The sequence below is a fragment of the Anopheles coluzzii genome, chromosome 3 (genome assembly GCF_943734685.1).
Source record: "Anopheles coluzzii chromosome 3, AcolN3, whole genome shotgun sequence".
NCBI classification, from domain to species: Eukaryota; Metazoa; Arthropoda; class Insecta; order Diptera; family Culicidae; genus Anopheles; species Anopheles coluzzii.
In genome coordinates this window covers 92,764,449-92,779,277 of record NC_064671.1, presented here as the reverse complement: position 1 = coordinate 92,779,277, position 14,829 = coordinate 92,764,449, and the positions used below count along the sequence as shown (strand labels likewise).

The window sequence follows — 14,829 nt, the reverse complement described above, 5'->3', positions numbered from 1 at the left end:
CCCCCCCCAACAAAACACCGTTAATAGGCTCCCAATATCCTGCGCACCATCGTCCCATCTGCTCGCCGGACACTCTTTGGATGTAAATACCTTAAACTCACCTGCCCGGCCTCCAGAAGAACGGGGAGCGGTTGTGGGATAATAGGTTTCCCGCTTGAGGAGAGGGAGCTGGAGACAGCCTCCGACCTCCGATTTGGTATGTTCTCACTATAAAATGATATTTTGCCTCTCGCCCCTGCTTAATACTGCTGTTCAGCTGTCCCAGGGACATTGTAGCTCCTTTCTGCTTCTTTCTAACAGGTTGCCGTGGCTATCCTCCACGGCGGGATTAGTTCTACCCACCACACGCTAACTCTACAAATGGCGCTCTTTTTGTCTAACGACGACAACGACGACGACGATTTCGATAATGTATATGTATGCATATACCACACTCACACACACACACACACGTGCGCGCACGCTGGTCAGCAGAAGAGGGTTTTGGAGTGACTGCTGTGTCGGGAGTTGGGTCCACGTCCCCTACCAAGGACCTGCACATTGGCAGGCAGGGATGCGCAATGGAGAAGCTTTAATGGAGGACTCCGCTGATGTGTCCCATCATCATCATCTCGCCCACGTAAAACTAGGCGACACTGTTGTGTGGGTTGGTGTGTGTGTGTGTGTGTGTGTGTGTGGTGACTATAGCCCTTAGCCATCTAGGAGGTGCCCCTGCGTCTAGGTGGGCGCTCAGGACGCCCGGTTCGGTTCGTCGCTCAGCTTGGTGGCGGGCGTACTGCTGGAGGTGGTGTTGTCGACATTGTTGTTGGCACTTGCTTCGTAGCCCGCTACCAGCGTTTCGATGATGAACTTGATGGTGAGCTTGTAGATTCCCTCCACGTTCTGCGTGTACCGATCGCCCAGCGTGGTCGAGACGGCGGACAGGAACGGTTCCTCGATGCGCTGTTGTGCCGGGCAGGTTGCGGTGGAATACAGAAAGAAACCCGTGGGTCAACAATTAGTAACGAAATTAGACGCCAGGAAATTAGATGGAGCGAAAGGAAAATTCAACGCCCATGATTCAATTAGCGATCGATCCGACAAATTCAAGCAAAAAAGAGTCCCCTTCACAGAGAAGTCCTTTTTGGTGGGTTTTTTTTTTGTCGTATGCTGTCTGAAAGCTTTCACACCACTTTTGTCCCCCCCCTCCATTCGGATGGTGGTGTCTGTGCGTGTGTTTGTAATGCAATTACCCAAAAATACTCCTGCTTGAAGCCGGGTATGCGCCGGTGGGACGCACCGACCTGGTGGATGAACTCGAAGAACGTATCCAAATCGTCCAGCCCCCGGATGCCCTCGTCCAGCGTGTTCATCACCTTGTTCGCGTGCTCCTGCAGCTCCTCGGACGTGGCCTGCTCCTCCTTCGTCTTCAGCTCCTTGAATTTGGCGAACATGTTCAACAGGTCCGCATGCTCCTCGAACAATCTGGAATCAGAAATGTAGTGGAAGGGGGGTGGGAGGGTGTGAAAAACAGAGAGTATGAGTACAGAGGGAGAGGGGTGTCGAAACAGGTGCCAAAAAGGATTTGTGAATATTTTATCAGCACCGAGCGCGTGTATATCTAGGTTGATGGATGATGGATAGAAAAAGCAGGGGGGGAAAGCAGCAGAGGGCAGGGTTGGGCGGGGGTTTAAGGGGAGGAAATTGACAGAAAGCACCAAAGGCACAAGTTTCCCACTTTGGAAATACACACACAACATGATGAGCTATTTGTGTAACGGTTGCATGTTACGAGCTCATTCTAAATGCGAAAGTGCTGTTACGCCGATTGCATAGTTTTAGGCGTTTTGTTGGGCTCGGCTCACAGCGAACGGGTGTTTATTACGAGGGCAACTACCAATTGCTACCTGGGGCTTCCAAAACAAAACAAAAAAAAAAACTCCACAAAAGTTGAACTTGTTTGACAGAAGCACAGGTTGAAATGCATAAATCAGTTCCATTTACTATCGGGATGGAGAGGCAAAAAACAAAACAAGACAACAAGGAAGTTTCTTTTCAGTAACAAATTGAACAGATTTCGTTGCTTCCTTTGCTGTCATTTGATCCGGTAAAGAAGGGGGGAGGGACAGCAGGGGTAAAAGTGTAAAAAAGTTCCCTCCCTTCTCTCTCTCTCTCTCCGCTTCCTCAACGATTGCTAGAACAAACGGCCGGGCAGAGATTGAGTTTTCTCGTACGTCATCTTTCGGCCTCCGTTTCCTGTCCGTAATGCTTCAGGCCACAAACCAGGCAGCAGCAGCAGCAGCAGGCCGACAGCCTCTAAAGCAGGCCAGAGCAGAGAAATAAAAATAGACATCCCCTTTCCCGACCAACGTGTGGACATATTCACGAACAAGACCTCCCATCGTACGGATGGGCGCCCACCAGCGTCGGAAAAGGTCCTTTTCACGTAGCCACTGACGAGGGAATACCGGCGAACGCAAGTGCAGATAAAACAAAAAAATAAAGCCTCCCTTACCCTCCACCACCTCCCCTCCCCCCTATGAAAAGAGGACGAAGCGGCCCTCTCATAAAGCAGAGCGCAAGGAGTAAAAAGAGGACCCCCGTCACGGTTCGTGCTGCTGCTGCTCCTGCTGCCTTTTTGTTTTTGTCTTCCTCGGCTTGGCGGTTCCTTCTTTCGCACGAAACGGCTCCTTCCGGTGACCCCTCGCGGGAGAGCCCGTAGTCGAATTATAGTAAATCAATTTTGTTTATGACACCCGGCGACGACGGTGCTGCTGCTGCTGCTGCTGCTGACCCGATGACGTCGGTCCACCGGGAGAGATATTCCTTCGCGTGGCCATCCATCGTGTGTGTCCTTACCTTTTTGCTTCGCTCGTTTTTATTTTTGTAAGGTGGTTATGGGGTATTGGACACGGTAAAAAAAGAGAGAAAAGATGCGCCAACAACACGCCACACCACTTGGACGGAGGACGGTCTCAGCCGTCTCGCCATTCAAAGCCCACCACAGCCGATGAGCAGGCTTATTGATTACATGCTAATTTTTCACCGGCACCCACCGAACCGAACCATAACCAGGGGGCTTCCACCAACGCCGGGCGGCTTGATTTATTGGAGGACCTGCAGCGGCGGCAGGACCATCCTTGTTTATGGGGGGGGTGCGGAAACCCCAGGGCGGGTCTCCGGAACGGAAACATAAAACCGATGAAATAAAACATCATCGAGCGCCATTCGGCTAGATGGATGGGTGCTGGCCGGAACTAATACGCCCCGGCCCTGTGGTCGAAGCGAACATTTTTCCCTCCCTTCCCTCACTCACTCTCTCTCCTCCTGCCCTGTCCAATATCGGTGCTTATTACACACACACACACAAGAGGGATGGGATGGGGATGCGATGGAAAAAAGGAATCGATCTCACTCGATTTGCCTGTGCCGGAAGGACTGGCGTGAAACGTGCAGGAAGGACATTGGTACATTTGGGAAGGCAGGGGGGAGGGGAGGACTCACTTGATGAACATGGTGATCCCGGTCGTCTCCATCGCTCGGCTGATGCCCTTCCACGAGGCCACCATCGTGTACTTCTGCTTGGCGGTGAGCGGCAACCGGCTGTCCACTGGCGGGGGCCCGCAAGCGTCCAGGCTCGGGAGATTGTTCGACTTGGAGTTGCCCCCGTTGCTACTGCTGGCCAGCTTCGTTAGCTCACAACCCATGGCGTTTTTTTTTTTTGGTTCTATCTGTTTGTGAAGTCTGTGTGTAAGTGTGAATGTGTCTGTTTTTTTTTTTTGCAACTGTTTTGTATTGGTCTTGTTGTGCAACTTTGTTGCTCGCTTTTGTGCGTTCGTTTCCCAAACCACCCAAACGGGGTGAACCGCGGAGGGATGAGTAGTTATCGCATTCTGGTTACCATTTTTTACTTCTTCACTTTTTTCTTACTTTTTGCAACTCTCTTGCTTTCTTTTTGGGTTTTTTATTGCCTTTTTTCACTTTTTTACACTGCTTTTACCAAATTTTTTTAATTCCTGTTTTATTTCACTTTTTCACTGTTTTTTCTTCAGTGTACAAGCTGTAACAAACAATTTTATTAGCATGGTACTTTCCGTTCCCCATTTTTTTTCTCTAAATCACTAAAACACAATCAGGTTTTGATCCCAACCACAGACCGGCTTTTTCCACCATTTTTCCTCCCCGAACAAATGATGAAATGGCACCGCCAACAAGAGCACACCCGTACATATGTGGATCAACTATAGCCCCCCGAACCACCGATCCCCTACTACCACCACTAAACAACAAGCGCTCCAACAACCTCGAACAACAGCCAGCAGCACTATTGTTTCAACCACGTTGTTTTGCACTCTTGCCAGCCGGGAGCACTTTTCGCTTCGGTTCGTTCGGGGTTTATTATTTTCGCTTCCTCCCGGATGCATTGCAGAATCCCGCGATTTGCTCTATGTATCTCTCTCTCTCTTCCGTTCTCTCTCTCTCTCTTCTTAGGTACACTAACACACTTGCAGAGAGCCACTAACACACACAGTAGTTCGTTCGGTTGCCCCACTCTTCGGCTTCGACACAAAACCGTTGCCTAACGTGATGTAAATGCTGTTTGCAAAGGTGAGCAGAAAGGGAATTTACGGGCACTATTATCCTTGGTGTGCTCACCAAATGGAGCCAATATACGGGGGGTGGTTGGGGAGGGGGGGAGCTGGACAACGAACTAAGAAGTGGTAACAAAAAGGATGCACAAAGAAGGAAGAAACGAGCACAAAAAATAAAGCACTCATCCTCAGATAGGGAGGAAAGGGATGTGAAAACGGGGAAAAAAGGGGAGAAGCAACCATCCAGGCCTGCAGGACATTTGCTGCTTCGGTACACTACAACAACACACGCTCGCTATAAACACACATGCACACACAAACACACACAGAGACACAGTGTGCGCGGCCACTTGAGCTCGTCGGGGTTGGACAAGCGCTTCAAGGGTCCTGGAGCACGAGTTTTGATGTAATACACTTAGCTACCTTTATCTGATTGCCTGCCTATCCACCCATCCACATAATTATGCACACACACACACACACAGGGACACAGGCCCACCCACTCACTGCGAGTGGCTTGCGACATATAAGTGTGACACGTTTTTTCTAGGACACACTCTGCAACTGTAATAAAAAAACCAACTTTGAACCGTGGGGTTGGTGGGAGGTTTCCTACTTGAGGGGTCTTATCTGCGTTTGCTCGATGTTGCTGTGTAGCCATCCATGTTCCCGTTTTTTTTGTTATGTGTGTGGTCCTTCGAAGCCCGAAACCTCAACCCCACCACCCGCCGTGATAACCCTCTGAGAGAGAGAGAGAGAGCGAGCGCGTGCCCAGCGGTAGTAATTCTACGCGTCCAATTCCTGGCTATCCTGGAGCGGTTGCTCGGTCTTAAAGCCTTTCCCCTGGATTAAGAGAACATTACTTGTGCCCTGGTTACTTGGAACTAAGTAGGGAGGAGGGATTTGAGGGAGTACTTTATGTGCCACTTGCAGGTCGGTAAAGGATTCGTCTCTCTCCTCCTCGCTTCAAGGATTTCACACGCGGAGGTCCTGAGCTCCCAGGCCCCGTTTCACCATCGACAACGCTTTTTAACGACCGTTTCACACGAGAACGATAACTCCCACCAGCACCAGAACAGGCACAGCTATTGCACAGTGTCGCACAACCCACCTTTCCTCACTGCTGGGAGCAAACCGCACGCTGTTACAGAATTTTCCAACCTGAGCACTGAGATTTTCTTCCTCCCACTGACCAATCCACTGACAAACGAGCTCCTGCTGCACGGATGGGAAGGCCACGGTGGCATGGATCGCGCACTGGACGACGCAGAAATCAATTCACTGGTGCACACTATACCCTCTGGGGCGCAACGGCCTCTGCTGTGGCCCGTGGCGTGTTTGGTTCTGCCGTTGCTGCTGCTGCTGCTGCCTTCCAGGCTGACTCCGGGAGGTTTCGCTTGCAACACACTGCTCACACAGGCCAGGCCAGTGTCGTCGTGTTGGATGCGCGCGCGAACCTCTCTGTGTGTGTGTGTGCGCGTCTGTCTTGTCTCTTCCAGCAGGGAAAACCCGAACCAGCCGAAGGAAACACACCACTCCGGGAGCTGTCTATATAAAACCGAGGAGGGAGGGGGGAAGAATGGGAGGGAGGCCCTGGCCACACTCACCAAACACAGGGAGGGCCGAATAGACGACGGCACGGCCACCACTGCACACCAGCGGGTTTTGTTATTCAATGTGTGTTACGGTGGAGGAAAAATCCTAGGCGACACTGAGGGCGCATGTTCGAAGATTCGCGCTCACTTGGCGCGCTCTCTCGCTCTCTCTCTTGCGCTCCCCAGCAGTGGAACGTTTACCTTACTGGCTGGCTCTCGGCTGGCCGTTACGCTCACCTTACCTACCGCTACCTTACCCATCCCCAACAGGGGCAGGGATTCATTCACGAGCAGCAGCAGCAGTTTTTCCCGCTAGGTGGAAAAACTGGGAGTATTGATTTTTGAAGCTTTTGCTCACCGCTCACACACATCTAGAAGCGTGCGCGAGCCACACATACACATCCGAGACTCATGTGCGTTTCTTTTTGCTTTGCTTTGCTCCACCACTCGCACTTCGTCTTAATGGACTTTGTGCAAACAAGGGTTATCGTTAAGTTCGGGGAGAGCGAGAGAGAGAGAGAGAATGAAACACTACAGAGAAAAAAAACTGATGATTACCGGCAGTTTGGAAAAACATATTTGTAACCTATTTGATCATGGAAACTAATCGCTGGGGAGTACCCAGGGCACTGCCCCCTTTTACTTAGAACGGTAATAATGAAGGAGGACGAATCGACGGAAATTTGTTACAAAATCGTTAGCACGTGATATTTTTGGTTTATTATTTCGTCTGACAATGGCATTATACTTGTTTTAGTAAATCGGGAAATATGGAATGTATTTATTAAAAAAAGCAATGATCGACTTGAGGTAGATCCTTATGCTTTAGCAGCAGATTGCCTAAGACTTTATTCAAACATATGCGTTGTAAAAATTCGAGGTAAAAATTATATTATATTAAAAAAGACATTGAAGGATTATTTGAGTTGTTTGTTTCAGCGATCAAGTGATCTTAAATGCTTTGTTTATTAGCAGATTATGTTATATTTCATTCGAATCCTTGTATTTTTTAGTTTAAGCCGTAAAATGTATCTATAGAGGTTTGAATTTGAAATATTGAAATGATCCGGGTTTTTCCGTTGGTCACGTGTTAATGTTGGATTAGAAAAATTTTAATCGTAGTCCAATGTTATTGAATCTAACAAACTAATCTTATTTTTTAATTAGTAAGCATAAAAGTAACTTTGAAGGGTATAGACCAACTAAGTGTTTTGTTACAAAAAAAAGAAGAAGAATGTGATAGATAACGAGAAGAAGAAGAATATAAAAAGAAGGATGTGAGGAGAAGAAAAATATATAATAAGAAGTGGAGTATGTAAGATCATAAGAAATGCAGAGTATTTTTCGTTTTAATACCAGAAAGTCGCATACCTCACTATATAATTTGAAAAAAAAAATATTGAAATGTTTCTATTTCCGAAAGCTACAGCAACCCCTGCAAATGAAGCTTCGTTAAACAAACGCAGCAAGGTGACGTATGTTTCGTTAAACGCAAACCGAAAGTATCCGAGCGAAATGGCTGGATTTTCCATTTATATCGCGTTGTAGCGTAAAATAGAAATAGTTTTTGCTTGAAATAGAAAATCTGCCTGCTTAAATGCTAACTAAAATGACAAAATAACTCATTTGTTGCATCAAACGCTGTTGCTTTTTAGCCAACGCGTCGCCGCGTCTCTAACCCACAGTGCGCGCAGCATAGCGCAGCATAGAAGCGAAGGGGGAGAAAAGGGAAAAACAACAACAAAACCACCAATGGGCGCATGAAGCAGCAGAGCAGGCAGCGAACGCGCTTGGTGCTCACGAGAAACGTCGACTGGCTGCTCGCACGAAGTTCTCTCTCATCACTCGAAGCGAACGGACGTGCACAGTGCGTGCGTGCGGTGTCGTTGCTGCGTCCGCGCTTACAACGCTTGCTCTTGGGTTTTTTCGGGTGTTAAATTCTACGTTACGCAAAGGTACAAAGCAGCAGAGTTACTAGCATCGTAACCACAAACCCGTTTAACCACAACAAACGGGCGAAAGGGCACGCTTTTGTTTCGCCCTTTCGGTACGGTGTAATGTAGAATGTAATGTAAAAGTAAACATACGTGCGCGTTTCGGTGTTCGCGTTTCGTCAATTTCAAAACAAAGTGTGGCTTCACCGTTCAGTGTGTGTGTGTGTTTGTGTGTGTGGGTGTTTGAACGGTGTGTAAGTGTGCCTTCCGGTCGGTGGTTGTCGATTGACACCAGGCAACAAACTCTGGCTTGTTCCGGAGGCTAGGATTTTCCGGGATTTGCTCTCCACCAGCCGAGAACTGTATGCGAAATGACATCCTGCTGTGTGTTTGTTTGACCAAACTTGCTCCTTGGTGTATGGGTGTGCGTGTGTGAGTGTCTCTGAGTGATTGATGTAACCTTTTGTTTGTGCCACTGTGTTTGCCAGGATATAGTAGGCTGTCTACTAGTTTGTTGCTAGCGCCAAAGCCCAATATCCTTCACACACACACCCCCCAGGAAGACAAAACAAAACCCAAAATGTCAAACATCCTAACCACGTCCGCACACGCAAACAATCCAAACACACATTCCACCAGAAAAGGAACCAGTTTGATGGTTTGTTGTGTGTTGGGGTGAATGCGAACACCGGTCGTGATTGTGCGTGTGTAAGCTTCAGCAGAGCAGCAGAGGCCGTGGCGTTTTGGAAGGAAGAGATTGGCCGTTCAAGAAGAGAGAAAGACAAACACACCGAGAGAACGGAGAACGGAGAGCGATATAATGCGTCAGGTGTGATTGCAGGTGAATGAGCGTGTTCGGCCAGGAGCAAAATGTGTTGTTTTTTCTTGCCTTGGTCGGCTGTGTGTGTGTGCGATGAAGCCTCAAAACGAGAAGGGAATTGGCCTTGCTTTCTCTGCAGCATTCCTTGCAGTGAGGGATGCTTCGCGATAGTTCCCCGGATTTTGGAAAGCTGTCGGCGGCAGTCTTGGGCAGACTTGGGCAGTCTTGGATTACGATTGCTGTTCCAGAGTTGTGACCTAATAAGAAGGCAGTGCGAATCACGGGGAATCACTTCGTGTGATGCTCCCTCGGCGGTGACCCACTATACTTTGTTGAAGCTTCTGTTCTGTTGCCAAGGATACAGAAGAATGTCTTCCCCAAGAGAGATGAGGCACAGATGAGGCCTACTGTGATGGTCAAAAACACCACGCGACCTACTGTAACTCTGTAATTCTGACGTTTCACCCTCTCTCAACGTTGATGATGATGGGGCCTTTAAGCGCAGGCCGATTCATTGCCGGGGCAATGAAGAACTCCCCGAGCGCTTCTTGCGCCGTTCTTCACTGCGGCGGAACCCGTTATCTATTCCCAATTTATTGGTTCGCTTTTTGCAGGTTGTTCTCTGTAGAGGGAGCATGGCCCGAACACGCGCCAACCCCAAAAACGCAACGTAACACGTTGCCTCACAATTCTTCGCACAAACAGGTGAAGCCAAAGGGGAAGGAAACGGTAACGGAGAGGGCTTCGTGCGGGAAGTAATCGATAATTTTTGGACGGTTAGTTGCGAGGCCTGCTTTGGTTTGGCGGTTCGCAGGCCGTGTATTATTGCCGTTGTTTGCGTATGACCTTCTTTGCGCGAGTAGGTGTGTGCGTACCTGGTTTTGTGGAACTCCCATCGTCCCAGTTACATCCCAAATTTCTACATCTTTTCCCACTACACGTGTTGTTTGCGAAGGATACAAGGAACATTAAGTGGCGGTTTCCCCTCAACAAAAAAAGCACAAACATTGTGTTGGCCGGAGTTCTGGAGAGTCGGTGAAGTGAACGGTGGAACCGTGCAGCACTTACTACTACGCTTTGCATGTACCGTACTGGAACATGTTATGTACATGGGTTTCCCCCACAAGGCACGCACGGGAAGTTTGCGGGAAGTTGAACGTTTGTTCCTGGGAACCGAAATTTGCGTGCCCTGCGAAGCATCTTCCAAGATCTCGGTTGGCGACATTCGGCGAAGGCGAAGATTGTCTCGGGCAGGGAAAGATTTAGCTTGTGCTTTCCTGGTAAAGGTGGTAGTCTTCGTGTTGTGTGTACACTGTGTGCTTGCTTTACAACCGTCGTCTTGAAAGTTTTGATTCCTTTCAGTATTCCCGCGGGACCTTGTCTGGAGATCGTGTAAAACAACAGCTTTCTGGGTATTTTTTGCTTGCTCATCCTTGGAGTTTTGAGATGGAAGAGACAGCGACAGTTCTAAGAAATTCAAAGAAATTTTAATTTGAGAATGTTTAGATGGGAGGAGTTGAAGGTAGCCTAAGATATGCCGCAGGTTACATCTTCAACGGTACACAAGAGATTGAGCAATGTTCTGACACAGTTGGGTTGATGTCAATGATAGAATTCTACCCAAGCGATATCTTATTGCAAAGGTGAACCACCGTCTCTAGGACGCCCCAGAGCGGTGTCAGATACCACCTGCAGTCAATAATGAATTGGATAGCCAAGAACACAGCAATGACACACGAAAAAAACACAGCAGAAGACTAAAGACGACTCCAACCGACAGTGGAGGCATCCCAACATCCACGAGACACCTTTTGTTGCGATCAAAGTCTCGTCTCTTGCGTCTCGCGCCTTAGCTGCACCACCCATTTCAAAGTTGAAGATCTCACCCTCATCACAACACACCCTGGGTCTAGTCGGTTCCGTTTCGCTATGACGGCAAAAATGTCAAAAGGTTGCAGCACTGACGAGAGCGATTTGTGTGCAAAAGTGTAAAGTGAAAGAGAAACCGGTTGCTCAGCGAGTCGCTCGTGTGTGTGTGTGGGCAACAGCTTGACATAGCCTCAGAAAGGTCGCCACTTAGTGTTTGTAGGTTGTGTGTGTGGTAGGAATAGGGAGGCTCTAGCCTAGCGGTGAAGAAGCGATTCACCTCCAATAAAAGCTCGATGGCTGATGGTAGGCAGGAGTAGCAACAGTAACAACAGAAAAATCCCCTCCCCCGTAGTATCATATCATATTTAATCCCAACGGTATTATCGTGTGTAATAGGAAGCAAACCATCAGAGCGTGTGTGTGTGCCGAGAGGTGACAGATAACGTGTGACAAGTGGCCAAGCAGGTAGCGGTGTCGAAGATCGGTGTGTTCCGGGCAAAGGAGGAAAGCATCCTGCGCGGTAGTTTGCGGCACTGATAAGAGGTAAGTGTATGTCGCCAAATTGAATTAGTTGTAGAATGGGCATCGCGATTGCTAGATGCTATCAACTCCCACCTTAAAGATGTCAAATGGAAAATGGAGAAGAAAGCAATAAAGCAAGAACACAATTTTTCGTATCCATTTTTGGTGCATTTGAACTTTCACCATCCCTTCGATTTGCACATTACAATGCTGATCAGAACCGTTAAGTGAAAGGTTCTGCGAACGCAGCCATTAATCTGGTGCACAATCACATTCGAGAATGGCTTTTAGAAAGTCCATCTCTACCACATATGCTTCAGAATACCCCAAAAAGTACCGTTGTGAAAGGTGGATGCGACTTGTTTTTTTTTTGGGGTAGAGAACTTCGACATTCTTTTCCAATTTGGAACTGTCGTATGCCCTCGGCAAAGAGCAACTTTCCTTTTGCCGAATTGTTGGCAATCATCGGGTGACCCTTCTTGAACAGGTTAGTCGTGCCCGTTGGCAATGGTACCCGCTCACTTTTCGGCCGCTGTATTACAAGTACTTGTAGTAGAAGATGGAGAGCATATACAGAGCCCACGATGAACCCAATGTCAGAAAGCTCGACGTCGTCGTCATCGTCGTCTGCTTGTCAATCAAATTTGCCCACGTGCCACCACCCTCGCCTGTGATCGCCCTGTAGGCGATTATGTTAAGCAATTTCATGTTATCATTGCTGGACTTGGAGATGGTTACCTCCTTTTCGCGGGTGAAACATACCCACGAGCACCAAAAGGATTGTTTCGACGGGGAAGTGTGTGTACTCCCCCTTTGTGTACCGTCTTGGGCAATGTTGTTGGGATTTGATTTTATCTGTTCGTAGGCGTGTACATGTTTGCCGCCGTTAGCTCAAGATGTTTTCCCATCTTCAACCCAGGCACTGCTGGGGGATGGTTGGGAGTCGTGAGGGCTAGCGGTAAAATCTCGTGTTTGGCATGCATTTTGGTGTTCCGACTAACTTGTCACGACCTCACACCGCCCCCTCTTAACGCTTCGAATATATATTTTTGTTCACCCGAAGGGCTAGAACGTGCAGGAATCACATTTATCCGTCATTGGAGCGATTATTGTAGACCGTGTGCTCGGCCGAACAAATCGCTCGGTGTTGTGAGTTGCTTGTTCCACGGCACCAGCGATGCTGTCGGGTCGGGAAATGGGTAAGGGTAGGCCATCGAAGCGATGTATATCGACCTTAGAGGGCGAGAGAGAAGCGTGAAAAAACGTGCACAAAATAGCGAAATGTGAATGTCATGCGCTTTCGGACTTTCCTCACACACGCGCGCACCCGGAGAAGATTTGGAGCAGTGGCCGGGAAGCAAATAGCGAACGGCGGCCGTCTATCTATCAAAACCCGGTACGTGTCTGGTTGTTCGCTCGGGGTCTGCCCGGTCTGGTACGGACGTGACTTATCGGGGCCTTTCGATCGAGAACCTGACCTGGCGATTTAAGTCGTTCCGAAGGTAGAGTTCCTCTCCTGCCGAACCGCGTATTCGAATTCGTCGATCGGCTGACCCTAGGAGCTGGCAAAAAGCCTTGCAGTAGGTACAGTTTTCGGCACGTACACCCCAACGTACTTCAGTGGTTTTTCGGTGGAATGGGAGTGGAATTTTTCCGGGACTGGACTCATGTTATCGCCGCGAACTTCTGATGTTTGGGCACGTTGAGTAATTAATGGGCAAAAGGGGTTTGTTTTTTTGCTGTAAAAAGAAAGCTTTCATCGACCAGTTGATAAGGGTTCGCTTTCATACAGCGCTACAGTGGCTGAAACAATCAATCCTCCGCGGAATGCAACCCAACATATTCGCGAAACTCCACTTGACACTCCACACGTGCGGCCCATCCCTGCTGAACCTCCCATGTATGAGTTATAATTGCACAACCAGAACAGGAATTCTAACAGAGCACAGCAGTCCTCCAATAATAGTTGCGCAGCTGCTCGGTTCTCAGCACATTCGTGAAAAGTTTTGCATTGCTGGGCGGCGGGCGCGACCTGAAGCATCTGCTGGAATTCGGGCTGAGTGATCGGTTATGAATAGGCAAGCAGGGCGAAAAGTTTTCCCTCGGACCGTACCACAACCGTATTGGAGTGAGTGTGTCGAGTCGAGTAGAATAAGAGGATGGTCATCGATTTTTCGAGTAGCACAGGTAGCCAGGGAAGGAAGACTTGAAGTTTGAAGGCAACAGCATCAGATGGTTGTGTGGAAATTTGCTCTTATGTGCAAGCTCCCGTCAGCTCAAGGGTTAACCGGTCGATTGGTGGCGATACGTCAAGGTTTCAAATAAGCAACGGATAGGGGTTCCTTCTCGTGCCACCAGTAAAACCACTACTGTGCAACAAAGATACAGTTTTTGGGGCGACTCTTCCGTGTGCTGCGCTGTGCTTTTGCTGTCTATGGACGAATGTACGGGGCAAAGGACTGGAAGACGCTGAATTATTAAGCGGTGAGAAAATTTCATGTCGGGCGTAAAACTTGCCTCGATTGAAGCAGCAGCAGCAGCACTCTGGAGATGGCAGAACATTGGCATTAGACCGTTGCCGTTGAGTACTTTTAGCTGTACCGAGCTCCGTAGCCGAGTGCTAAAATATCTCCATACCAACCACCGTAGCAGGACTCGGTTCAACGTACTTGAGCGATATATGGTGTAGGTGCTTATGGCGTAGGGTATCCCACAACTCAGGTGAGTACGCAGGCAACATAATTTACCCTTGCTGCCGTGGCCATTCTTTCACTTTGTTGCATCAAGGAAATTACACCTTCTGCCCGAGTGAAGTTGTGTTTTCTTTTTGCGCCCTTTGCACCTCTCCAGTGGTTCAAGGATTTGCCATTTCCCTGGGACATCGGCAGCGTTGTAGAGCACAAATGTGGGACACACACACACACACACACACACAGCGACAGCACACTTACTTTTACTCTTTTTTGTGTGCTGTTTGCAACCGCGGAGAAATTGCCTTGGAATGCAAATCTCGGGCCTACGACACGGAAACGCGAACGCCACCGTGCAGGGTGGCAGAAAATGGCCTACCGGGGGGAAAATAAAATGTAAACGAATATAAAATTCAGCGCATCTTCGCTTTGCACGCGTAAATGTGAAATTTCGTGTTCGATGTCGGGGCCTCGCAAAGTCGTCCTGGTGTCGTTCTGGTCGCGTACGTGATTTGTTTACCGAGAGCAGCCATGGAAAGCCCTACTGTAATGGGGACATTGCCCCACGTTGCCTGGCACTTTTACTGTCGGGAGACGTCTTGGGACGTTGCCGGCCGGTTGTGGCGCTGGTGGGTGACAGCTGTCAAGTTTTATTGCGACTTCATTTGTGCGGGCCACGGTTCGCTTGGCTCGTCGCAGGTGGAAACGAATTTCGGCATTTTTGGGACGAGAAAAAAGCTCACCAAAACCCATTACCTGCCCGAATGGGAAAGGCTTCCCGGGCTGGGGCTGGTGCGGGATTGGTTCCTTCGGTATGGCCGACACACG

General features: G+C 48.9%; 2 protein-coding genes across 9 annotated transcripts in view; one reads left to right on the top strand and one right to left on the bottom strand.

The window, feature by feature from the left end:
- On the bottom strand, window positions 1-6,325 carry LOC120957972 (neuroglobin-like). Of its 4 annotated transcripts, none has more exons than XM_049609811.1 (4): window positions 6,179-6,325; window positions 3,484-4,039; window positions 1,233-1,464; window positions 1-942 (listed from the first exon to the last, which is right to left on the bottom strand). In XM_049609811.1, exons 2-4 carry the CDS (start codon window positions 3,684-3,686, stop codon window positions 730-732), a joined length of 648 nt encoding a protein of 215 aa, XP_049465768.1. In that variant the 5' UTR covers window positions 3,687-4,039; window positions 6,179-6,325; the 3' UTR covers window positions 1-729. The 4 variants fall into 4 exon arrangements, with proteins under 4 accessions (XP_049465768.1, XP_049465767.1, XP_049465769.1 ...); XM_049609810.1 differs by lacking the exon at window positions 6,179-6,325 and adding an exon at window positions 5,683-6,150; XM_049609812.1 differs by lacking the exon at window positions 6,179-6,325 and adding an exon at window positions 5,733-6,150.
- A 1,657-nt stretch (window positions 6,326-7,982) lies between these two features.
- Window positions 7,983-14,829, top strand: part of LOC120955325 (putative polypeptide N-acetylgalactosaminyltransferase 9) — a 63,348-nt gene continuing 56,501 nt past the window's right edge. For 4 of the 5 annotated variants that reach the window (XM_040376136.2, XM_040376131.2, XM_049608469.1 and 1 more), the window contains exons 1-2: window positions 7,983-8,121; window positions 11,186-11,332. The gene's annotated coding sequence lies outside the window, so the exon portion shown is untranslated. The remainder of the gene's footprint in view (window positions 8,122-11,185; window positions 11,333-14,829) is intronic. The other variant, XM_040376135.2, reaches the window with a different exon arrangement.

What these genes read in the sequence shown, in the direction of transcription:
- LOC120957972 (XM_049609811.1), bottom strand. Translation starts at nt 3,686, where the DNA reads ATGGGTTGTGAGCTAACGAAGCTGGCCAGCAGTAGCAACGGGGGCAAC. An exon ending in GGGATCACCATGTTCATCAA is followed by an intron (nt 1,465 to 3,483) that starts GTGAGTCCTCCC and finishes TTCTGATTCCAG; the next exon opens with ATTGTTCGAGGAGCATGCGG. An exon ending in TCAAGCAGGAGTATTTTTGG is followed by an intron (nt 943 to 1,232) that starts GTAATTGCATTA and finishes CCGGCACAACAG; the next exon opens with CGCATCGAGGAACCGTTCCT.